This window comes from Lampetra planeri, chromosome 46 (genome assembly GCF_965212315.1).
Source record: "Lampetra planeri chromosome 46, kcLamPlan1.2.h2, whole genome shotgun sequence".
Taxonomy (NCBI): Eukaryota; Metazoa; Chordata; class Hyperoartia; order Petromyzontiformes; family Petromyzontidae; genus Lampetra; species Lampetra planeri.
The window spans coordinates 4,369,293-4,382,792 of record NC_136152.1 but is presented as its reverse complement, the minus strand read 5'-3'; the positions used below and the strand labels follow the sequence as shown (position 1 = coordinate 4,382,792).

Here is a 13,500-nt window from a genome sequence, read left to right as displayed (position 1 = left end):
TGATAAATGATTGTGTGAACGGAGAAGCTTTCCTGGCTTTATTATCGACATCTATATTATTAAATCCATTATTATATTGAAGCCTTCATTCATAAATCCATGCGGTGAGTAGACTTTCAGAGCAGAGTGCCACAAACGCACACGTGTAACCGCGCATCGGGTGCCGCACGAGGTCTGTATGCCGCGTAACTCTAGACGGTCCGTCCGTCTCCAGTGGAGCTTACCAGGTCGCTCACCGCCATCCCCCCCTCCCCTGCGTGGTCCCTCCCTTACAGGACGTGGACCTCGAGTACTTGGCCAAGACCACCAATGGCTTCTCGGGCGCCGACCTCACGGAGATCTGCCAGCGCGCCTGCAAGCTGGCGATCCGCGAGAGCATCGAGTCAGAGATCCGGCGCGAGCGCGAACGCCAGAGCAACCCGGACGGTGCCATGGTCAGTGATCAGACTGTGGGACAAGTGTGGTTAGCGAGCACCTATGAAGGCCGGCACTGCACACGATGGGGTGGTGTGGCCAGCACCAATCCTTTGTATCCTTAGTAGCGATGTTTACACATCGCACCAGGTACTCGGGTTCAGATATTCGTCACAGGTGTTGACAGCGAGAATCGAACTCGTGTCACCGGGTTTGTCGCGCAGTGTGCTAACTGCTCCACTCCCCAGTGCACACATACACACACACACTCGCGCGCATATCTCTTGTTCCACGTGCATATCCGAGCTGTGCTGGGGCTGTACCGAGTCGGCGCGGGGTCAGGAAGCACAACTTGCTTTTCCACTACGTTCAGCTGCTTGTCTATCGCCCAACCATCACCAAATCACGCACTCCTTTCCAAGTCCATACGTGATTGAGTTCCATTGGTGCTTGGTTCCTCCTGAAGAAAGCCAGTTGTGACTGACATTGTTGAGACTTTCCTCTTAATGACCGTAAGCTTATTATTTAATATAAATATATCCGTACCACTAGTGTTTCCGAATTTTGGTAGTTGGTACCCTTACCTCCTCTGCCTCATGCACGTTTGTGAGTGACGGTGTCGAGGGCCAAACGAGTAAGGCTGCGATTCTGTCACGGTCATCTTTAGTCAAAATCATGGCCGAAGATCGGGGGAATTTTTTGTCACCGAGTAAGGTGGGGCGGTATTCTCCATCAACCTGCTAAATGGTATTTTTGAGAAGCTATAAAAGAGCGCCTTAGGCTGTTTCTATATCCATACCCAAGATGGCACGGTGTCTGTGACCACGGTGACGAACTCGGAGCCTTACCGTTTAAATGTCTCGCAGATTTTGAGGATGCACCGCCCATCACCACCAGCAGGAGACACTGTGACCCACAAGGTGCAGAGCAGAGACAACATGGTGGCAGAGTCATCCGAGCCAGTTTGACAAGATGGCCGCCCTCCATTGAGTGGCAAAAGTCCCTTCTTTAGGGTTGCCACCTCTTACTCTGCAGACCAAACGTGACCATATTTCTCAGTCGGCCTAGGTCTGTGTCAAAACTGTGCAGTCTCGTAATAAAGTTAAACACAGTACCGGTACCAGATGTCGGTACAAATTAAGTGCTGCCACCCGAACACAGATGCCAATGATCGCACGGTTTGTGCCTTCCATGATACACAAGTGTGGGAGCTGGTACTCGACGATCTGTATGCTGCACATTTGGAATTGTGGGCCATATTCAGATGGTGGTTTTCCAGCATTCCTCAACTTAAGTTGCATAAAATTCAACATGTTCGTCAATAACGCTGCCCTAAAATTATATCATAGACCACAAATGTGCTCCGAAGATGGGCTAAGAAGGGCTATTGCCCCAAACGTCGCCTATTATAAACTTTGACTGTTTAAGACTGTTTTTGATGGACACGTTCCATTGTCACCACTGCCAACAGAGCAGCAGCATTTCAAAATATTTCAAATTCAAGCGTGTGCAAGCTTTCATGCCTGTATGATCGAAAGCACAAATTTTTCACATATCAACTGTGCCCTTTAGCCCCATATACTATCATTACATTTTGTAGTGATGCGGTGTGCTGCCTAGCTAGTGTGGTGATGGTGTGCTGCCTAGCGTGGTGACGATGGTACTGCCTTGTCTGGTGGCACTGCCTTGTGATGTGCTGCTCGCTTGGTGGTGACTTGATTGCTGGGTGAGGTGCTCGTCCCGTGATGTGCGGTGGTGGTGGTGACGGCGACGTGATCACGATGACGATGCGCCGCTCTGCGTGGGCCGTGCTGTTGCGCTTTGTCACCGCAGGACGTGGAAGACGAAGACGCGGTGCCCGAGATCCGCCGCGACCACTTTGAAGAGGCCATGCGCTTCGCCCGACGCTCCGTCAGCGACAACGACATCCGCAAATACGAGATGTTCGCTCAGACGCTGCAGCAGAGCCGCGGCTTTGGCAGCTTCCGGTGAGAGACCGTCCGTCCAACTGTCCATCGGTCCACCGGGCACTCCCCTGACACATCATCGCACGTTGACATTTGCGGAGTGCGAGGCGCTCTCCACGGTGATGCAAAAGTCGGAGGGGGGAGGGGCGGCCCGGGTTCACGTTGCTTGTTCGCTACGGAGACATCGGCCACACACTAACTAGACATCGGTGTCGCCGGCACGCCTGTTTAACCGAACGTTGACGTAACTTGTCATACGTTGGTCACCGACGCGATCCGATTCATCGGTTCCTAAACCGGGGCGATCTGTACCCTGTGACCAACCAGAATATCAACTTGCCACTTTGCAATTGTGAGTTCGAGGGCTCTAACCACACAGCAGCGCACCCACCTTAGATTGTATACATTCTGCAGATGCTTTAAATAATAACGCCCTTTTATTCAGCAAAGTTGAACCCCAGCATTGCCACGCATCACCAATTCCCTTTTTAATGAGCGTATTGCTCATGGGAAGAAAACGGGAGTGCCTTGAGCGAAAGCACTCAAAATCTGTACAGACAGGTCAAGAAACCCGCTTGCTGTACTGCAATCTGGCCACCTTGTGGTTCGGCTGGTTTAGAATTCCACAGCAATATAATTATCCTCGTACGATCCACCAACCCCCCCACTCAATTGCGTGGCAGTCCTCTCCTTTTGGTTGGTCTGAGCCAGTTGTGGAAATTCCATATTCCTATGACCGGGGGGACCAGTGGCTCAACTCGACACGCAAACTGGCGCCGTCGAAACGGAAATCGGCGCTCCACTTAGACGCGTCCCTAAGTGCGGCTCGTTAAGGACACGGGAGCAGCGGTATAAAACCTCTATGGATAAATGTTTCTGTGCTCGCCGCACAATTACGGCGGCGCCTACTTCGTATTGCTCGTGACGGGCGCGCTGGCGCTCGCTGGCTTCTCTCACTCGTTCGTCTGCTTTTATTCAAGCTTCCTAATTTGGTGCTTTGTGTGTGTGTTCTCGCGCTCTAATTGGCAACGGGCGTGCGAAAGTCTGAAACGTAAATTAGGCCAACGCGAACTGCAAGGAAACTCGCCATGAGGCCCTTTGTGCTTCTGATGGTGATTTGTGTGGTTAAGGAAAGTATGCTGCTGCTAGGAAGGGAAAAGCACTGTAAACAAACTTTGTTATGTTGGCAAAAAAAAAGTAATAACACGTGTGAAATTCTGTCCTTGCACAGATTAAGTTGGCCTGTGACCAATTTGCCTGCCATGCACCACCAAATCTCTTAATCACATCTCAGAAGCTCAGCAGGTTTGAGGCTTGGACAGTGCTTGAATAGGCAACCACCATGTGGTTAAGCAGGCTTTTACAGGCTGCTTTGGTACTACGTTGTGGGCATCTGCGAACATTGCAGCAATATCTAAGCTCACCAACCAACACTGACAAGTATGCTGAAGTATGGTAAAATTAACCCAAGCAGGACAGATAGATACACTGACATATAACGAATTAACACTGTAAACCGTAGTTGGAAAGTGTGAAAAAATATTCGACTCGCTTGAGGACTTCCTCGGCATAGAAGATGATTGTCGTATATTGAGGTTGTAATTACTCCAACCTTTCCACGTACTCCAAATGCCGCCACTTTTCTTACATATCACGTTAACGTCCGCTGCTTCTGAGTTGGTTGCTTGAAGTATGTGTGTATGCCACGGTGGCGAGACGTTAACTACCTCGCCTGGTATACAGGAGATCGGGGATTCGATCCTGACCCTGACTCCTGTATATTTGGAGTTTGCATGTCTCTCCCCGTGGTTGCATAGGTTTTGCCCTCCATGTTTAGAAACATGCGTTTAGAGTATTTGGCTGCTATATATTTCCACATGATGAGCCACTTCGTTGAACTATCATTTGTGTCCAGGTCACTTCTGTAAAAGAGCCACGTAGCTCAGTGGGCCTTACCTGGTAAAATAAAAATAGTAAATATTTGCGTGTGTTTTTGTGTTTCTCGTTCACGACCAATAACAGGCGACATTTAACTGGGCCTGGGCCTTCCTTATGTCGGTTCCGCCTTAAATCACTTACTGGTGCAGTGTGTAAACATTAACACTGGGGAGACAGGCGGCCAGGAGTTAGGGGGTGGGGATCTTTGTTTATGATGTTTGCGCGTCTCTCCGTGTGGAGGGCCGTGACTTCGTTGTTTGAAGCACTGCGCTACGATCCTGGCGAACAGACCGATTCCCTGCCATGGCTTGCATACTTGGCCGGCGGTATCTGAACTTACTCTGAGGCCTCCTCTCGGTCGACCCAGCCTGACACGAGTAACTTGTATAGCGTGTGTATATTAGCATTGGGGAATCAAAGGTGCCCGAGCGTGGCGGGATTGACCACATCCGTCTTCTGCAGCATGCTGTCCTTAATTGGTACTCGCCAACAGCACTTGCCCCAACAGTCTGTCGAAGGCTATACGGGGGAGCTTTGTTTTTGTGAGTGATTGGGTGAGTGTTTGAGTAGGTGAGTGAATGGGCTGATGGGTGAGTGCGTGAGTGGATGAGATGCTAGATCAGCCACGCTTCCGCGCATTCACTCTTTTGTTGCCGACTGCTGTTTGAAACTAAACTAAATGTTTTTGCTAGCTAAGCCCACTAAGCTATATAGAACTTTTTCAGAAGCGACCTGGTCACAAATGATAGCTCAATAAAGCAGGCGTGGGTTTTGGGATCAAACCCACAAACTCTTGTATGCCAGGTGAGGGAGTTAACATCTCACCACCGCAGCACCCTAATTCAGGCGAATTAAGCATCAGCAGGTCTCCCGCCTGATTCTGTTGCTGTATGACGACACGGGGAAGGGGGGGGGTGTGCAAGTCCTTGGCTGCAGTTTCCACTGGTTCACGGAAACCGCCTCGGTAGCGTTTGCACACCGCGGAGGAGGGAGCTGGCGGCGTGCGCCCATAGTTTGTCAGCGAGCGCTTCCACGCATCCTCCACGTGCCGCCACGGCAACGCTGCGATCGAGGCGGCTCGAGGAAAGGTCCCTCCTGGCAGCCGCTGCCACAAAGTGCGCCTGTGTGTGAAACTTATTGTCGCCTTTTTATATTTTAGTTTTTTTCGCTGCCGATTTCTAATTGTCCCCTCGGCTTTGTCGTCACGGGAAGATGGCGGCGTTCCCCCTTCCTGTCGTCAGATGCGCGTTTGCGTCATGCCGCGCGTGCCATTCGCCGTCAAATCCGTCACGTTTCGCCGCATGTGTCATCACCATCCAGCAGTGGATTGATCATGGCCGGTGAGGATTTATCAATCCGGCCAGGTGACGTAGATTCTGCAGATGGAGCCCTCGACTCTCAATCATTGAGGTCCTTGACTCGGGCCCCATGAACCATCCAGGACCTATACAATGAATAGTCCAAGTCTTTAGAGGGGTGTCCTACGAGTGGTGGACTACACCGGCTCCCACCTTGGCGATGTGGAATATCCGCCAATGGCGCCGGCGGAGGTGTGCGTTTCGGAGCCAATATTGTAATGGATGATTGCCGGCCCGTCGGCGAGATGCGTCGTAATCATGTGTCGTCCTCTCCCACCCACCCCTCGCCCACCACCCCCACCCCTCGCCCACTACCACCACCTCTCCCACCCACCCCTCGCCCACCACCACCTCCACCCCCCCCCACCCCCTTTGTGCGTTGCAGGTTCCCGGGGGCATCTCAGGGTGGCACGGCCCCCAACCAGGGCCCCAGCGGGAGCGGTGGCAGCGGCAATCTGTACCACGAGGATGCGGACGATGACCTCTACGGCTAGGACTACAAACAACGCGCCCTACCCCCGGACCACAGGCAACCCCCACCGCCCCCACACAGCCCAGGGCTTTAGTCGCATCATCCACATGGAACTATGCACTCGTCCAGATCCCCCCCCCCCCCCCCCTATTGTCAACTGCAGCACACGCTCCCATCCAGCTACACATTCCCGAGACTAACTGCCCTTAGCGGAGGGAGTGGCTCCCTCGGCCGTGCGTGTCTTGTCTTGCCCCCCCCCCTTCTACCCCACGGCTGTCGTTAACCCCCAATGCCGGTAACTGAATTCCTAGGGGTCGACGAGTCCGTCCCTCGCCCCGCCACCCAGTGCCAAGCGTTGAGACGGTGTGGCGGTGGCGTCGTCCCTTGAGTTCTTTCCTTGCGGACCAAAACACCGACATCAGCCGGGGACCGTGCTCGTGTTGCACGCACGCAGGGTTCCGTGGACACGCGCGCAGTGCACGCTGCGTGGAACTGAGGGTGGCCGAGGGCACTTGGTCCCTGACTCCTGAGGTGAAGCCAATTGTCACGTAATTGGTATCCGCTTTTCCCCGAATGCGTTCTATTAGACTGGCCATCCACATTGAAGATCAACAGCGCACATTATATTTGGACTGGTATAGGTAAAGATGTTGTATGCTGGGGCTGATACAGATGTGGTGGTGGTGGTGGCGATTGTTGCCCAACGTTCTTGACCGCCCCGTAACCCCGCTCTCTTTTGATTGGTTACAGACCGCTCCCCCCATCCCTCAAGTTCCAACGTCGTCTCGCTAATCCAGCTTCCCAGCGTGCACCGCGTGCCCGCCTACACACTTGGCACGCATCAGACGCGTCGCTTGAATTGACATCGCGGGATCCACCCCGGCAGTCGCCTACGAAATTAATAAAAATCCAGCGGCGCCCTTGACTAATGGATGCAACAGGCAGGGCATTGGTCCCATAATGACGGTTGGAAAGGTCAGAGCAGGGGGCTCTCCTTAGACCGTAATAACACTTCCCCTCCCCCACCCTCCCCCTCTGTAAAACGCTGTGCGCCGGTTCCATAGGTAAGATATCACTCATCCCTCGCTTCCCTCTCCCCCTCCCCGAGCAGTTGTCATTTCTCAGCCAAGGCATCACTCACGTTGGGCCCTGCAGCCCCCCCGGGGGGGGGGGGGCGGCCTCACGCATCACAGAGCGTCAGTGCCGTCACTTCTTCTCCCCGCTGACACTACACTGACACTGGGTCCCCGGGTTCGATCTGGCCACGGGATTTACTTTTGACAGCATCTTCATTTTCCGCGTAGAGTAGAAGTAGCAGCGTTCACTAGAGCGCATCGCCGCACTTTGTGTGGGTATGTTTATTTTTTAACAATGTTACTCGCCGTTCTCGCTCTTCTTTTGGGGTGGGGGGAGGGGTGGGGGACGAAGCGCCGCAACCATTTATCGCTTGATGTATGTGATTCCTTGCAAGGGTTTAATTGAGGTTGGTCCTTCGAGTGAGAGGTTGTTCGATTCAAGTTTTGCAATTTCATATTATTATTTGCCATGCGTGAGGTTCCTTCTTTAAATTGACCTGGTTGATTGCTCTTAGGCAAAAAAAAAAGTCACTTTTGTAGGTCAATGGTAACTTGAAATTCTTGCGCTTTAACGAGTCTGGCAACGGGACGAACGTGGCACTCGGCAAAGCCTGAACTGTCGCAATCATCCGCACAGACACACGGGCGAGTGGGCGTCATTGTAGTCTCGCCCGGAGCCTCCCGTGTTTGTTAATTGCTCGCCCTTTCTGTGTATTGGGCGCACACTGTGGTTTGACAAAAAAATTAAAGTGACGGCGATTATTTCTATAAATGCTGTTCCAAGCACTGGGGTGGGGTGGGAGGCTACTGCTGTTTTTTGAAAGGACCAGTAAAGGAGAAGTCGGTTTGTGTGGTTGTTTTTTTGCGGTGGAATCTTTTGTTGCATCTTCTGAACCAGAAGTAAACCACGTCTGCTGTGCCTCTGGTGAAAATAAAATAATGAATCCTCATTTTTCTCCTGTTGTCCTGATCAGACACTCATTAAACACTCACCACTGTTCCCCGCGTAACAAAAACTTTGCCTTAAAGGAGCACCTGCTGTTTTCTCCCATTTCATTGTCGTATTCCAACAAAGTTTGAAGTATTTTGCTTAGCAGCAGGGGTGGCCCTTTAAGCAATAAATGCAGATTAATGATGTGCCGTCGCATAAAACGCAAGTGCAGTATGAAATGATTTCCCTGGGGGTTTTGTGGCGAGGGGATTATATTTTCACCACACACATGACTTGTGTAAGGTTGCAAAGTCATTCATTTACATTAATTGCAATTATGTGATACCACGTATTTAATTTTAGAGATCTGTTAAAGAACACAAGCATGCACACACAGCCGGCGTTTGTAAAGGAAACCTGTTTGGGCAGTGCTGAATAGACAACCTATGGTGATGGCATGAGGCTGCAGAAATTATTATGCTGAACAGACGGCTGACATGATGTCTGAACCGAGTTCCTTAAGATGCTTCCAGCACTCTGAGTGAAACGTTGGACATTGTACAGAACAACACGCAGCAACAACCTACTCGGTCGTAATGTCCGTGTTATTACGGGTTAGAGAGATGGACTTTTCCCAAGCAACTAGGAAAAACATTCTTCCTGCCTTTGAGTACAGGAGCATGCATAAAAGTAGAAATGTTGCATTAAGAATGTCGCAGGATGTTATCTGGGAGAGGTTTGTGAAGGGTGGGGGGCGTGTGCAGAATGTGGGAGGGCAGGTAACCGAGACGGCCATTGCGAGTAGCACCCAGAGAATGCCGACCAGGGGAGTAGACTTAAGGCCAGATGGTGGGAAATTGCGAGGGGCAGACCCTTCAGTGTTGGGTGTCAACTCTTCAGCAGTTGCGGGATTCGGCAGAGAGGAGGTGGTGACGGTGGCCATGGTGACCTCTTGATCTTTATAAGTATTATTTCATCACGCGGTCTACTGCGCCTCAGCCCGCTTTAGTAGGACCTGAAATTAAACTAATTAACCGAGCGACGCAGATTTATAAGCGTACTCGATCATCGGATTGTCTACCGCAGGCATGGAGGGCATACACAAGCACTGCGCTGTGTACGTGTGTCGCGGCTTTAGCGAGCTGATTGACTGGATCTTCGGATTTAATAGCCTTGCCCGGGAGCTGTGGTAACATGAGGCCACTTTCTCAGCATCAGTGGCTCGAAGCTCGGTATAAGGGCACTGATTTTCAAATCTCTGTGATTTTAAAAGGATTTTTTAAAATAACTTTTTGTTTCCCCGCCCCCCCCCCCCCCCCGTTTCACGTTTAATTTCATCCACATCGTGTTGTAGGTTATCACGTCGTGAGACGAACAATCCATTCGGATCTCGAGCAGCGCAGGTCCCCGTGCGTGACAATGTGTCGTGAAAGTGGATATCGCAGAACAGCATCTGACGTTCCTTCGATTGACTTCTGATGCATTCAGGAGGGGGCAGCTCTTTGCCACCAGCTCTCTTGTCACACAGTCATGGTCATTGCGGGGCAAACCGCTATGCATAAGCTTTAAGAGGTGGCAGTTTTCTCAAGTTAAGTCCAGGTGTGGCATGGCCTAGCGGAAACAAATTGGCCGATTGTTGTAGAGGTTCACAGTTCGATTCCAGTGACCGCCCTGGTTAATACTGCAGATGCAACAAACCATAAAATTGAAGCCATCTGCCTCATAGCAGACGTCACATTTCGTGACATAATTTGCAAGAGGAGGCCTTTGTGTGCTGGCATCATGATTCAGATTTGAAAAAACAACAACTGCAATGACTAAATTGGGGTTAGACAAAGCAATAATCGTACCCCCCCCCCCACTGCGAAAACGTGACAGGAGCCTCCTGAAGAGTTGCAAGACTCGGTAAGACTGATGGGTGAAGCAAGATGAATAGTGAATCCTCTTAATGTTATGTTCTAAAAACTCTTCTGCCTGGCCCAGTCTCACCGACGAATTTGTACCACTGCACTCCAGTAGTATCTTCATTACATACTGTACTGTTAAATATTACATACTGTACTGTTAAATCACGTAACAATCCCCGGTGTATATTCAAGGCGAAGCAATCGGATTATGAATTGCTTAATTTTTTCGCAATTTACATCGCAATCGACTCCTAATTTATTTATTTTTGGTCGGGTAATGATCTCATTCAATTTTATGTCATTAAGCGCCACCCCCCTTCCACCCGCACATCGGATTAGCACGGTTGGCTGCGTACGGTGCGAAAGAAGTTCAAGGTACATAACTCGTCGCGCGTGTGACGGCGTTTAATAACGCGCCGATTGTAATTGTTCAGTTAACCTGCAAGTTGCGGAACAAATTATTACAACCTCAACATATAGCAATTTGGAGGACTCTCCTTCAGGGTATGGGTCAGCTGTACGCTGGCGAACATTTCATCTTTGCAGTGGAAACAGCCGCTGAAGGAACAGCGCCGAGGGCCACGCGACTGGACGCGTGGCGAGCGGGGAGCTCGGCACCAGCGTCGCGGGCGCCACGACGGACATCGACGGAGTTTCGGAACGCGCGACCGCCGAGAAGGACGACGACCCCCGCTCCCAGCTGCTTGGGGACACTCGCCATTCGCCTTCAAGCGGCAGTCGGCAGCAAAGAAGGGGGTGGGGGTGAACGCGCTGATCAGAATCCACAGAATATACTGCAGGAGGAATCCGATGAGCAACAAAGCTCTTTCAGATGTCCAAGTCGGGGCGGGTCGAAATGTTGCAACAAACAACCCACAGACACGATAGGAGTGCAAAGTCTAGTAAAGGTAAACATCACGTAAAATATACAAATGAAACTTAAACTTGTATATTTAATCTTACCAGGTAAAGCCCCCACTGAGCACATAAGCGACCTGGCTACAAATGATAGCTCAGAAAAGTGGTTTATCATGTGGACTTTTATAGCAGCCAAATCATCTAAATACATGTTTCTGAATACATCCCATCCACTCACACCCATTCACTCACCTACCCACACGCCCAATCACTCACAAAGACAAATATCCCCCGTTATAGCCTTCGACAGACTTGGGGCAAGTGCTGTTAGCGAGCACCTATGAAGGCTGGCACGGCACACACGAGGGATTGGGTGGCCAGAACCACTCCCGGCCGCCTTTGTCTCCCTAAATGGCGATATTTACACACTGCACCAGGTACTCATTTGAGGCTGAGTCGACCTAGGGTGAGGCCCAGAACCAGTTCAGATAATCGTCACGTGTTGGCCGTGAACGGGTCTCAAACAACCACCCACCCACTCGCACGTGAACTTGGAATGGAAGTGGGCAGCTCACAAGTCTGGAGGTGGGGCTCCTCCAGTGGCACTGACGCACGTGTGGACTTGCTGTGAGGAGACAGATCATGGAGCGCCTGTCGGGTCTGTCGGCTCCTGCAGAGCCGTGCACCATGCAGGACCTCGCCAGGGCTGCAGACCGGGCCACGTCACCATGAGGCCGATCATGGCGACATACATCACTTTGTTTGCAGGACACGAGAAGAGGGCACGAGAAGAGGGCATTCGGGTCTGTATGGGGGGGGGGGGTTGAGGAGCTTCTTCAGTGGGTGGAACGTTCTGGAACTGTCATTGCACCACAGCAACCAACAAGCTAAACACGAGGACCATGCTCTGTTCTATGATTACACTACGTAACACATTTGTTGTTCCTGGGTAGTGTTATTTCATAATTGCTTATGCCTAAAAAGTATAGAAAATGGCTATTATTCCCCACAAACTTTGCTTTCGTGACTAGGACAGTGATATTTTGAACTTTACCTATTTTCAATGAGAAAACGGGCGAATTTGTGTCTTTTCGTTCACAAAGTCAGCAAAAAACAACATACGAATCAACTAACATGTATTTATACTAAAGTAATACAAAAAATACGACAAAATATTTAGAAGTGAGTAGTTTTTTGAGATTTACGATTATACTGTAAATCACTTTCACGAATCAGCCCCCAAATGTCGTTTCCCATCATGTTCTCGTTACACTGTCCTTGGTTAGCGGCCTTCAAAGTCCAGTACATCCTGGTGGAAGTGCTCGCCTTGCTCCTCCGAGTACGCTCCCATGTTCTTGAATTTATCAAGATGAGCATCAATGATATGGACTTTGAGGGACATCCTACAGCCCATTGTGCCGTAGTTCTTAACAAGTCTCAACCAGCTCCCCATAGTTTTCGACCTTGTGATTGCCCAGGAAGCCAGGAACCACTGCGACAAAGCCGTTCCAAGCCATATTCTCAGGTTTTTTCGGTAAAGTCACGTAGTTAAAAACATTAAAACTAATGAAAGTAAAATAAAACAAAACAAATAAAATTCACGACGTTCCAAGCCACTTTCTCCTAGTGAGCTTCTTGGGGAATTCATTGCACTCCAGCATCTTCTTTATCTGTGGTCCGACGAAAACACCGGGTGTAGGGAGCCCCCTACCCCCAACTCGTAGCCAAAGCTACGAGTTGGGGCCCTACTGACAACCACCATGAGATGACTTCAACGACAGAGTAAAAGGACAACAAATTTAGTACACGTGGCGCCCCTACAGCGTGAAGTGTTCGAGGCAGTGAACGGCACGAGTGGCGCTATTCGGCTCTGTCACATCCTGGATGCGACCATGCGAGACAAATCAGATATTGGGGCCCCACCTGAGCTGACAATGTCGTTACTGCGCCACGGCATTGCAGGGCTGCACCTTTACCCTTGCGTGAATCCCGGTGACAGTGTGGGGACGAGTGCGGTCAGTCTCATGGCAGGGCGGCTGCATTTGGAGGAATAATCTCCCGTGAGCCACACAGAGAATCTCCCCAATTCAGTCCTCACACCCTTTTAGCTACAGACATTGTCACCAACTGTGCAAACATTTAAACAGTGTCTGCGTGGGAGCTTTTATATATTTTCTCCACCAATTACAAACCTCCCCCAAATTTAATGAGGGTGACATTATTTTTTAAATGTTTTTTTTCAATCTTATTATTTTTTTCCCCCTCCCGTGGAATCCCTTGTGAAGTATCGGGGCGAACGCGCCGGCTAAGATTAATGTCCCCTTCAAAACAGCGCACGCTCCGCAAATTTGTCCGCTCGCCGGTTACATAAAGCACCTCGCACTAAGAGTAACTCTCGGCGCACGCTGATCAAGATTGAGAACGAACGGACAACACAACCTACGGTCATTTAACACGCGGCGCGTTCGCCACCAATGCGATTCACGATGACGTTCCACCCACCCCCTCCCCCCCGGGGGTATAGATCGTGTCGATGTAAATGGGACGTGGACCCACGCGGCAACAGCCGAGGTTGTGTC

The 13,500-nt window shown here is 50.7% G+C and overlaps 1 protein-coding gene across 1 annotated transcript in view; it reads left to right on the top strand.

The window, feature by feature from the left end:
* The window catches only part of LOC144733340 (transitional endoplasmic reticulum ATPase), a 71,646-nt gene extending 63,471 nt beyond the window's left edge, over nucleotides 1-8,175 (top strand). Inside the window, exons 16-18 of the mRNA XM_078615188.1 lie at nucleotides 276-434; nucleotides 2,248-2,402; nucleotides 6,063-8,175. Of these exons, the coding sequence (XP_078471314.1) occupies nucleotides 276-434; nucleotides 2,248-2,402; nucleotides 6,063-6,171 (423 nt within the window). The 3' untranslated portion in view covers nucleotides 6,172-8,175. The remainder of the gene's footprint in view (nucleotides 1-275; nucleotides 435-2,247; nucleotides 2,403-6,062) is intronic.
* The last annotated feature ends 5,325 nt before the right edge of the window (nucleotides 8,176-13,500 follow it).